This window comes from Canis lupus, chromosome 21 (assembly GCF_048164855.1).
Source record: "Canis lupus baileyi chromosome 21, mCanLup2.hap1, whole genome shotgun sequence".
NCBI classification, from domain to species: Eukaryota; Metazoa; Chordata; class Mammalia; order Carnivora; family Canidae; genus Canis; species Canis lupus.
Window position 1 is genome coordinate 43878088 of NC_132858.1, and position 12354 is coordinate 43890441.

The window sequence follows — 12354 nt, forward strand, 5'->3', positions numbered from 1 at the left end:
AATTGACTTATGCGGTGTCTGTAGGATGCCCAAATCAGTGTTTCAAGACACCTGAAAAAATAAGTTATACTGGTGAAACATCAAATCAATTGGTTGATTTGATATTGAACTGTCCAATCTATTGGTTGAAATTATGTAAAGGAAGCATGTGATTAAAAGCTTTTACTTTTTAATTGCTTATGTTCTATGTTACAAGACATATATATCGCTTAATCACCTAAATGTCTTACTTAAAATGATGATGATTTTATTTTAAATAAGTCAATTTGGTTTGAACTCATTTGGTCAGTCAGTTTTCCAGAACATTATCTAACAAGTATAGTTCAGAGGAATAAGCTTTTCGTTGTCCTTGGTTTCTGAATCATTCAAATCCCTTGTTCAGTAAAGCGGCAATGCACCAGGTTGTGCCTTCTTGCCGCTGACTTAGATTCAGTACCACTCAGTTGTTCAAAGCAGATAAATTATGAACATGGGATCATTTTTTGGAGAGCAGTATGGGATAGAAGAAAAAAGGCATCATGAACTAGACTGTGTACCTGTATAACCTTGAAGACAATTGCAGATCACATCTGAGCTCCAAGGATGCTGATAACAGGAGTGGGCAAAATATTGGCTACTCGAGGGAACATCTGGACATGGGCAAGGGCGACAGGACTTTCCCGCAGCAGGATTCCCATAGTAACCATCGATGCATCTGTCAAGACAATTTCTTTGTACCAAACGTCCCCGGGAAAAGCTCACAGTAGCTGGTGTGGATTTGCTGTGCTTGAGGACAGCACAACTCTCAAAACTCAGTATTTTAGAAGGTGCTCGCTTGCTCTGTGAAGTGCTTCTTTGCCTTACCTTGAACGTCCCAAGGTAGAGTCATTAAACTCAATGTAGTGGCAGTTCATTTACATGTCCTATTTCAGGGACGTAAAAAGCAACGTGCCAGGCAAATAAATGCCTGTTTTTTTATTTAATCAGACATGGTCTGGCTCTTCACAAGATCTCGAAGGACACCAGGAGCGAGGATCTATCTACCTCCCCCCGCACCCCCCATCGCCCATAGCAAGGCTTCTACACTTAAATACAGCTGAGTCTCTATTCAGTGGTCCTTCAGGGAGTGTTGGGACATCGGAACAAAAGAAATAAAATTCAAGTGCATAGGGATTCCATACCTTTCACAGTTTCTTCCAGTTGTAAAACCCCCACAATTGAAGCATGACCCTGTCTCTGGGTCACAAAGTTCGGCGAACCCATTACAAAGGCAAGGGCGGCAGCTGGGAAATCCGAAGTAGCCTTGCAGGCACCGGTCACAACGGCGGCCGGCCACCTCCCCCTGGCAGGAGCACTGTCCCGTTATTTGGTCACATACAGTGGTCTTTGAGCCTTGAGGGTGGCAGTGACATGCTAGATAAAGAAAGAGACCATGTTGAGTGGAGGGACAGGTGGTGTGCTGGGGAAAGGAGTTACAGTCATGATTTTGGAGTCCTGAGCTCCCTGTGGCATCCCCATCAGGTAAATCAGGGGAGTCTGAGAATCTGGCCAGCACCGAGCACCAGGTCAACATTTGTTCAACTGATTCACCCAATAAACAGGGTGTGGTGAGCAATCGGGTCTTAAAAGCGTTGTTTATACAGAGGACCTGAGCAATTGTCATGTTTTTAGTGCCTTATAAAATTATAATCTTTATTAAAAAATATAAAGCCCCTTCTCAAGATGGGTGGACTTTTCTTTTTCCTAGGTGAGATCACAGAGGCTCACTCCTTCCTTTTCTAGGGAACTGTTCAACCCTTTGAGCCAGTCTTCCCTATGCAAAGGCCAGAGGCCAATGACATGTTTGCCCCTTTGTGAATCTCTAGCACCTCATTTTCCTTCCTTCCTTCCTTCCTTCCTTCCTTCCTTCCTTCCTCTCTCTTTCTTCTTTCTTTCTCTCTTTCTTTCTTTCTTTCTTTCTTTCTTTCTTTCTTTCTTTCTTTCTTTCTTTCTTTCTTTCTTTCTTTCTTTCTTTCTTTCTTTCTTTCTTTCTTTCTTTCTTTCTTTCTTTCTTTCTTTCTTCTCCTCTTCTCTTCTTTAAAGAGAGGGAAGCAAAAGTGATAAAAAGAGATGTGTGCTGGGTAGAGAGTGACCAGCAAGGTGTGTCATCTCTCTGAACTCTGACTTAAAACATACATTCCTTCACCTGAAAGAATTAACCTACCTGGAGAGACCACCCAAGACAGGTTTCGGTGGAGAAGGCTGTTTGCACTACTGGTACACAGCGTGAACACAGAACTGCATACCCTGAACATGACACGAGCCTGGATTTCCACATGTAGACAAAGACCCATCTAAGCCCTTATCAACAGGCAGCTTAGAAGATCAGTTCCATGGCTCTTTGCGACCCCAGCATCAGAGAGATGACAGCGTGGTCCCCTTCCTCATATTCTCAATCTCGCTGTTCTTTTAGCCTGGACAGCCACTGGGCTTTACTGCCAGGTCACAAAGCTGGGTTGGCACAGCTGACACCTTTCCCGGTATCCCTCCCACATCCTCCCTGGACTTGCCATCTCTTTGATACAGACCACAAAACCCCAGAAGCCTGGGCCATGTCTTTACCATCACTCATGCTTCCTTCACAAATTTGCATGTCATCCTTGTGCAGGGGCCACGCTGATCTTCTGTGTACCATTCCAATTTTAGTATATATGCTGCCAAAATTGGCACCATCACTCATGATTCCTAATGGAGCTCTGTATACAGTTGGTGCCCACTGAACGGATGAATGAAATATGATGGGAATTTTTTTTTCACATTTTATCTATAAAGACAGACAGCCCGAGTAATGTAGTCCAATTCCCTGGCCCCTCCTCTTTCAAACTCCCACAATGATTTCCCTATCTTCAAAACTCCAAAACTCCAAGACCATGCGTGTCTTCCCCCATCTATCTTTTGCTACGTACGGTGACAGCCATGATGTCCCAGACCGTAGCTTCCAGTTGAGCACCTGTCACAGCAGCGCCCGGCCACATGAGGCTTACATTGGCACTGGCCCCCAAGTCGGCTGCAGCTGAGCCCCACCGAGCCCTGGGGGTGACACTTGCAGGCTGTGGGGAGCCAAAGAGGGCAGTTAGAGGCGAAGGAAGTGACAGAGAAGTCCCTGGTCCTGTTGGGAGCTTTAGTTCACTTCTCTTTCACTTGCTATTTCTGTCATCCTTGACTCCTTCATCCATTAAATGGGAAAAATATAGGATCTACCCCAGGGAATTATAAGGATTAAAGACAATAAGGCCTCTGAAGTACCTAGAACTGTGTGGCATGTAGTAGGTGCTCAATAAACATTACTGACTAAGCATACCTTAACAATTAATGTTAATGTTACTTAACAAGTTAGTGAAAGGCTTAAACTGTTTGAATAATCAGCTGTTCCAATATAATCATTATTATTGACGTTACTCCTTTAATTCCTGACGATCTATGTTGGTGCTGGACTATCTGTTTGATTTCCCTTCTTCCATCACTTTCATGAGGTTGTGGGCATTCTGAAGCCAGCGTCCTGCAGTATAACGGGAAACGCGCTTGCGCAGAACTCAGGAAGCCTGGGCTCTCACTGTAGCTGTCACTCTACAGCTGGAGGGAGATTTTGCCAACTACCCCTCTACCTGCCGTCACTGGGAACATATAACAAAATTTGAAGACATTTTTGAATGTCACAACTGGCGGGAAGGTGCTACCGGTATCAGGTGGGCAGAGGGGAAGGGAGGCTGCTACGCTTCCTATAATGCACAGGGCAGCCCCCCATGCCGACCCCTCCACAACAAAGCATTAACCAGCTCCAAATTTCAGAAGTGCTAAGGGTGAGAAACACCAGGCTGTGGCTTAGTGAAATGGACAAATCACCTAATGTGTTTGGACTCCAAGAGGCTTACTTACTGAATGAAGGTTTGAGGATGAAAGAAGTTGTTTGGAGTTCAGTCTGGCCCTCAATGTCCAGGATTCCAAATTAGTATTTTAGGACCATTGTTCTAGGGCTCTAGTGGCCCAATGTACTAGAAGGCTCCTTCTTTATGCACCTACTCTACTGTGCATTGGGATTCCAACACCTCAGATGGACTGAGTGCCTAATCACTGGGCAATTGGTATTGACATTGGTTGTTTGGAGTAGCTGCTACAATAAATGAGATCGACTCACTCACATTCCAAAAAGCTGTGTGTCGGTGGAGCCCATGAGGCCAGTACTCACCTATAGCCCCGTTGTGCAGCTTGGCAGACATGCTGACTATAAGCCTTTCACACACACCGGGGGACACCTGAGGTCCCATCTTTGAGGCGATCTCAACACAGTTGTGCAGCTGATACTCCTCTAAATCCTGCTTGCTGCAGAAATTCTCCAATGAACTGATTTGGGGAATCAGACCAAGCTTTTAAAATAATACAAAAAAGAAGACTTAGGTTCATAACTGTCTCCTGTTCAAGATTCTAGTTATATAAACAAGTAGATCTATGAGAAGATTTTAAGATTTTCATTTTATTTAAGAAATCTTTTTAAAAAATTAATATATTTTTAGAAGATTTTATTTATTTATTCATGAGAGACACACAGAAAGAGAGAGAGAAAGAGACACAGGCAGAGGGAAAAGCAGGCTCCATGCAGGGAGCCCGACGTGGGACTCGATTCCGGGTCTCCAGGATCACGTCCTGGGCCGAAGGCAGGCACTGAACCGCTGAACCACCCAGGCTGCCCTATTTAAGAAATCTTTAAATATTTACATTTATTGACTTGGGACAAAAAAAAAATAAGACTTTTAAAAATCATTCTTATTATATTTTTAGCTTGCTTGTGAATTTGTCTTAGATTTCAAAGACTTTTAACTAGGCTACTTGTGACAAATTTAGAAAGTACAGCTTAGTGCATTCCATAATATTAACTGTGGAACTCTAATTCCAAAAAACCATCCTTTTAAAAGTTTTGTCCTTTGCAATTACATATGAACAGTGGAGTCCTACAACAAACTCTCTGCCTCTTAGAGAGTCACAGTGTAGATGAACTTACTAAAGCTCTGAGAAGTCCTGCAACAAAAATACTTTTAAACTCAGCGCTTCCATGCTCGTTTAACCACTTGGTCCCATATTCAAGTAACACTTACTAACATCCCATAAACTCAATATTTCACAGATGCATTTTGTGAATTGCTGGGTTAGGCCATCCAGCTATTAGAGGGACAAACACATTGTTCTAAGCTTATTCTCAAAGAAGGATCATCTGTATCACATCTGATACCTATGTGAAGAAAAGTCATACAGTTATATTTCTTGAGAAGATTTTACCGAAGTTATAACCGATAACCATTTAAAATCTTTTTGAGGGACTCCTGGGTGGCTCAGCGGTTTGATCTTCTGGCTCAGTGGTTCTCAATATGGCAGGTGCCATCCCCTAAGGGGCATTTTGCAGATTCCGAGGGGTGGTTTTGGTTGTCATGGCCATCAGATGAGGTGTGTTGCTGGCTTTTAGTGTGTGTGGGGGGATCAGAAATCCCAGACATTTTGACCAAAAGGAAAATCCCCCTGCATGAGAGACAAATCTTTGTTTATAATTATGTGTTGAAGGACTTACCCTATGTTTTAAAAGCATGTTACACATGTTTGCAGCACACCTGCTTTCATGGCTGTCTCACACTGAGTGATCCTACACATATGAGCGTGTCCCTGCCTTCTGTGTATTTATGCCAGAGTGTAGACATATACTGAAGTACATAGTGTTTCTCTATGGGCTACTTTCTTTTGATGTCTCTTCGTATGTGCACATTACCCAGACGTTGTCTGGGGTTACGTGTGCAGGTGGGCTATAATGCCAATGAACTGCAGTTTGAGCCGGTGAAGGGTGTTACAAGATATTTGCAATAAAGAGAGGAGGTCGGGTCAGGCGATGCTGGGAATCACCGCTCGAGCCACACCGAGCTTTTCCGTTCAGTGAGCTGTCATAGCTTCCAGTAACTCTCGGGCCACGTTGCCATCTCCTGTGTAATGTCTGCATTCCTCCCTATAGACAGTAAGCCCCGGCACATCGGGCAAGGCGCTTGTCTTGTTTACACCCGCGGCCTACTGCAATGTCTAATTTACAGTAACGACTTCATAAATATTTGCTCAATAAAGAAGTATATATACCCGTCTAGAGTCGTCTCTTCAAGTTGACACTAAAAGGACTGCGCTCTCCAAACACGAACTGAGAGTGAAGGGAGAGGCAGAAAGAAGCCGGATTGGCTAGGGTTGCAGATGAGGGCTGCCAACCAGGGATTCATTATCTATAGTCACTGGTCTGAGGCAGTTTAGGGGAAGCCCGTCCTGGCACCCAACAGATAGGCCAGATGATAAGAGTCCCTGTCAAGCTATAGGATTTTGTAATGTCATGACTCCCTTCTTCTAGAAACTTCTAAAGACTCTGTTTATCAAGTATAGTCCATCCCATGGTTTAAAAGAATGGCAGCTTTACATTCTAGCATGGCTAATATACTTTCAACTCCAAACACATTTTCAGGGAAGCATAGATCATGGGATCAGGGTGACTGAAGGAAAATTTGTAACTGTTTCTCCATATTTGCCAAATAAAAGCTATTTCTGCAGAAGGAGCATCCAGGGTTGAACAAAGCTTTCGTTTGGGCTTCTTGGTAATACATCCTAGTCTTAGATATAAATGTTCATCAGGCTGCAGAGAAGAATGAACTTGGAAGGGCCAGGGCCCAGGCAGTCAAGCATCTTGCCAGAGCAGCAAAATTGGTGGGATGGAAATAAGTGCATCAGTCTGTAATCAGAAACGTGCATTGACTTTCTCCTCCTGGACATCTGGGGTCGGGGTCTCGCAGGGACTTTGTAGGTGCCCTGCCCAGATCTTCCCGTTCGCCAGCTGCTGTGCCATTGGCTGCTGAAGGCACACAGCTGCCTCTTTCTCCAGAAACTTGGACTCAGCCGACTGGTCTAGAAGTCGACATGCTCACTGAGGGTGGGCGGGGTGGATGACCGGGCGCACGCAGGCCCACCACTGCCTCCGGGAGGAACCAGCTCTGTGGCAGTAATGCTCCCAAGCTCCCAGTGGAGTTGGCTACACTGAAGTGGGGATCACATCCTTGCTCGGTTCCCACCCCTGTCCCTCGCGCCTCTTCCCCCACCAGCACACCCTCAACAAAGCAGGGGTACCCGAGTCCCTGTCTCAGCTTGGGCTTCTGGGAAATCTGACCTGAGAGAGGGATCTAGCCTCTCCTTGGAAGCTCTGACAGTTTGCCAAGAACAGGCTCTTCTCCCAATTTTCATCCAGGCTTTACTGTTTTGGTAGCTACATGTAACAGAACGATCGCTTGAGAACCAACCAATGGAAATATTTTTCAGTGAATTTCAAGTTACCCGTTTATATTATGTGTCTATCAAATATCACTGCAGTGATTTTAGTACACGCCTGTCTTCTGTATCAGGCTGAGATTTCTTGGAGGGCAGGGGCCTTATACCCCAGGAACCAGCACACTATCAGCCCATGTCTGCTCGGTGAATGTGCGATGCATGGATAATTTGCATGGATGCGTGAAATAGAGCATCAAGTCATAATCTTTGAAATTTACAAAATTATAAATATTCAGGGTATGGATGTAAGATGGGGAGTGTCTTAGCTCTCCTAAATTTGAGTTTCATAACTATTATTGTTATATAATAATTTATATTTATGTTATATTTATATTATTATTATTATAAAATCAACTGGAAGCCAACTCTATGGCCCAAATCTATGGCGGAAAGATGTCGGGAGAAGTCATTTGAGGAAATATTACCCATCATTCCTAAAAATGATAGGAAGATTACGTAAGCACCATAAGAAAACACTTATGATATAAGGGAACTGAAAAATACCTGTCTACGTACTTGTATAAGCGTTCGGATCACAGTGATATAAAGACACAGTATATAAAAAGTGGAACTTACAAGACGATGACACTTTCAGTGATAGAATTTCTTCCTGAACTTTCTGGGTGCCAGGACGCTGTGGTGGCTCCGAGCGGGGGCTCGGCCATCAGGGAGTCTGTCTCTGACCGCTGACTCCTTGCTCATTGGCTCTGTGAGCCTGGGTCTCAGTTCTGTCATCTATAAAATGGGCACAACGACAGGGCCTACCTCATAGGCTTGTCGTGAAGACTAAATAGTATGTAAATCACTTCCAACCGTTGTTGGCACAGGCTGTTCTGTAAGGTCTGTGATCGGTATTAGGTGACGTTGATAGAGAATAAGTGATTTTTTTTTTATCATGAAAAAACTCATTTATACTTCTAAAGAAACATTTCACCATGGAGTCTAAAAGTAGAACGATAATGGGGCTCAGTTTAGACGGAAGCACCCCCGGTGCTGCGTGATACTTACTGAATCCACCAAGATGTGTGAATGAGCGTGGGACCCTCCTTCCAAAGGCTGGGAAAAATAGGCGTCTATGGAATATTGTACATCTGGTTCTAAACAGATGGGTGTGGGAAGCAGCACGATTCTGTATTAAGAGAAATAAAGCAAAAATTCAGTGACAAATGTACGATTATGTAACCTAAGCAGCCAGAGCATTTGCTGGTGCTCTCTACCTGCGCTGAAGTGGGTTCAACTGTGGGGCAGAGGCCAGGTCTATACCAGCTCGGGTGGGTTGGTCGGACAGCAAATTCACTGTCGGATCCTCTCTGTGGCTCTTGCACAGGTCTGTGCCAAATAGCAAAGCCTTAGGAACTAATAGTCATGAGCTGTCACGACTGCTCTGGGAAAAGGATGGAACGCATGTCCTTCATCCTGTCTGTCATACTCATCTCAACAGGGGCTCTGATTTATTTTGCCACAAGTCTCTGATGCAAAATTAGTGGCCTCAAAATTAGTAGTTTTACCTTATAGACTCCCAGATGTTGCGATCATGCCAGCTTACTCTTACTCTTGTAGCATTTCACTGTGTCACCTCTCAAGGCCATCTGGGGAATGGGAAAGGAACTTTCGAGACTGAGAATCAGGAGATCGAGGCTAGAATCCTGGTTCTGCAGTACATTAGCTATGAGACTGGGGGGCAGGTCTCCAAGCATTCTCATTCTCAACCCCTCCTTGCCTGTTGAAGAGGAAGTCTACCTCGGTGAGTTGTTAGCAAGCTAAAATATGATCTTAAATGTGCAGCTTAGTGTAGCACACAGCAAACAATAAGTGTCACAATGTCCTTTAATACACCTCTCTTCCTGCTTGGTTCTTTGACACATCTACATAGGTAGATGAAGAAAATTCAAAGAAGTCTTCTATGTTTGAGAACAGGTCCCAAGCATACCTGGAAGCCGCCGGTAGAGGGAAAGGTGGTGGCCGTGGCCATGGAGTCTCGTGTGTACAGTGCTTGCTCCCTCCAAGGGGGTTAACCAGGACCTGGACGGCCCAGTCGGCTGCGGGCTAGACAGGCATGACATAAAAAGCATATCCTTGGTGAGAGTGGACACACAACGCATGACTCATGGACACACTTGGACTCAAATTTGCAACCCACAGGCCTCTGGGAAAAGAGGATTTTGGAGCTGAGAGAAGTCTGAGAGGCTCACTCTCAGCTCTAAGTCACTGGGGTCTGAATTGAGACCCAGGCAGATGGAACATTGTCTCTGGCTGTAGCAATAGTTAATGCGCTGGAAAAGCCCTGGTGCTCCTGACAGGCCTCGTCTTTAACCTCTGTCTCCCAAAGAGTCAATTAACTCATCCTATCCCTGGATCATAGAACAAAAATGAAAATTTAGAATCCTTCACGAAAGGATATTTACTTCCCCCCCATGTTATTTTGCATAAATATTATTATATAAATATATCATGATGTAGATTTTGTTATATAATATTTGATTATCATATTACTAAATCTATTTGTAGGTGTCTAGATACGCATAGATATATTTATAGCATATGCTAATTAGCTCTACTCTGAAAGCTATGCAATTTGGAAATGCTTTTTTTTTTTTTTTTTAAAGATGTCACAGATGTGTCCTCTCTCTGGAAAAAATAAAAGATATATATATTATATATATATATTTATATTATATTTTTAATGACCCATATACTCATCAGGTCCAAGTTCATTGAAGTCCCTTGGCTTTCATTTATAAGTGAGAAGTAGAGAATTATGTCATATAAGAGTTTCAAAGTGGGTCAGACGCTCTAGTCGTACAATGCACCATGCGTGCTTCCAGAATGTGGTCGCTGGAGGAAGTCTGGGGGCTCTGAGACCTCCCCCAGCCTGATAAAATATTCTTCCGGGGAAATGGTCTGTGGGGTTTCAGATTATCAGAGAAAAACTTATGCAAAGAAAACATTAGGAACCACTGCTCTAGATCAAGTGTTTTTCTGATTTGGTTTCTACTCTGCCTTAGATATTTCTCCAAAGGCAGGGGGAGGAGGCAAGAGGAGCAGCCTGCTTATAGTTTTTTTTCGTTCCAGGGTAAATTCCAAGTGCAAAATCAACACCTCTTCTGCATGAATCTGCATCTCTGTGCACAGGTCCGCTTATTAAATTTTTAGAAAAAAGTCCCAGGAGGGCAGAATTTGTGTTCAGTTAGATTTTTTTTTTTTTTATCATTCTTCTACAAACATTCCATCACCACTTCCTCAGACCTTGTGCCTTAGATATAGAACTTCAACTTGAGCTTCTCTCCATGGAATAAAGCATGTCTGCCTCTGGCTTACTGTGTTGTTTTAATATTGTTAGGAAACTCTTTGATTTATAATGCTCTCCAGATGTGCTATTTTTTTTTTTTTTTTTTTTTGCAAATCACTTTCTGATGACCCTATCTAGCAAGACTGGAGAGGAAGCTCATAGTTCAAGAATGTTCTCCAGGTGGCTTTTTACCCCTGAAGAAGTCGTTGGATACCTGAGTTTCATAGCGAAGGACAACGGTGAAGTCCATGGGAAAGGAGATGTTGGCGACAGCAAATCTCAAGCCAGCCCCAGAGAGAACCCTGGCAAATCCAGGTCCAGTCCACGCAGCAGGGGTCCCAGGCACTGGTTCTCGGAAAACAACGTGAACGACAGGCGCCTGGCCAGAAGTCACTGAGCCCTATAATTAGAGAGGAATGCACACAGCTTTGCCTACAGTCGAGTCCTGGAAGAGCTCAGAGAGAGAGAGAGAAAAAAAAAGTATGCATTTCCTGATGTGTATAGGATCCATCTGAGTCACAGATAAATTATTTCAACCAGCATAGGGTCCAGAATGCAGCTGAGAAATAATATGCTGAATCTGCAGCTTTGGGACATATGTGACTGTGTGGAATGATTGATTTGAAAGCCATGTCACCGGAAACCACTTTAAACTTAAGTACCCCACGTGCTAATGAATTGAACAAATTCCACACTGGTGACCTTGGGTTTTCTCGGACAGGACTGTGGGATCCTGGCCAAAATATGGAGGGAAAGAAAAATATTCCCATGCTTACTTCACGGACTTTGCCTAATTATGCACGACACTGAGAAAAACCCACCCAGATTTATTTTTTTGGTGGGGATATTTCTTCCACACACATGTGAGAAACGCTCTTCTATCTGTTTGGAGACGTGGAAGTAAAAAATTTGTTACACACTTGATTGATTGGCATCCCTGATGGTCTCTATGCTGGCTCTCAGCCGGGGGCCGTCTGGATCCTGCAGATAATACTTTAATGACTTTTGCATCTGCCTCCCGGAGCTCGCAGCCTCCCCCCAACTCTGCCTCTTGTGGCTTCTTGCCTGTATCACCGCAACAGCGCCTTGGCCTCTCTCTCCATCCTCTCCCTGGTCCATGCACATTGTCCACCACTGCCAGTAAGTGTTTCACACTCTTTCCAACTGCCAACAGAATCACGCCCAGATTACTTAGCCTGGATGGAGTTCAAGTTGCTTGGTGATCTAGCCCAAATTGCTCTTCGTTTGATAATTGTTTATTCAGTAACAGTTCAATGCCAGTCCCTGCATCAGGGACGCGAAGATGAATAGGATAGAGTCCTTGCTACGAGTTTGGAGTCTCGCATCAGGGACCGAAATGTCAATAAGAAACTATAGCAACCAGATTAGGTTTCCACAGATACATGCAAACGTGCCTATATACCCTCAGGATGGCAGTAGACACAGCAGGTGCCCCCCCCCATCCCCTCTACCTAGTTGGTGCACCCACCCCCGACTTGCTGTGTGTGTGGCTTCTAAGAGCTCACAGTTGCCTCTCTCTCTGGAGAATTGCCCCACCCCATACCTCCTCCCCAATCCCACCTCCACTCCTGCCCCCCCGGGGGTAGCTGCAGCCAATGGCTTCTCAGTACAAGGGTAGGGAAAGCTAACTTTGCCTTCTCAGCGACAGGACAACTTGGTCTGCAGTTTATGCTTCCAAACTCCTTCATAGATCA

At 44.3% G+C, this 12354-nt stretch overlaps 1 protein-coding gene and 1 non-coding gene across 2 annotated transcripts in view; both read right to left on the reverse strand.

Moving 5' to 3' along the window:
* LAMB4 (laminin subunit beta 4) overlaps positions 1-12354 on the reverse strand; it is a 99111-nt gene that overhangs the window by 39006 nt on the left and 47751 nt on the right. The window contains exons 16-22 of the mRNA XM_072791580.1: positions 10854-11039; positions 9281-9396; positions 8359-8479; positions 4205-4382; positions 2925-3068; positions 1161-1392; positions 537-694 (exon numbers count right to left, since the gene is read on the reverse strand). Coding sequence (XP_072647681.1) covers positions 537-694; positions 1161-1392; positions 2925-3068; positions 4205-4382; positions 8359-8479; positions 9281-9396; positions 10854-11039 — 1135 coding nt within the window. The remainder of the gene's footprint in view (positions 1-536; positions 695-1160; positions 1393-2924; positions 3069-4204; positions 4383-8358; positions 8480-9280; positions 9397-10853; positions 11040-12354) is intronic.
* Positions 2582-2688, reverse strand: LOC140613684 (U6 spliceosomal RNA). The gene has a single exon (XR_012014576.1). It is a non-coding gene; the product is annotated as a U6 spliceosomal RNA (small nuclear RNA).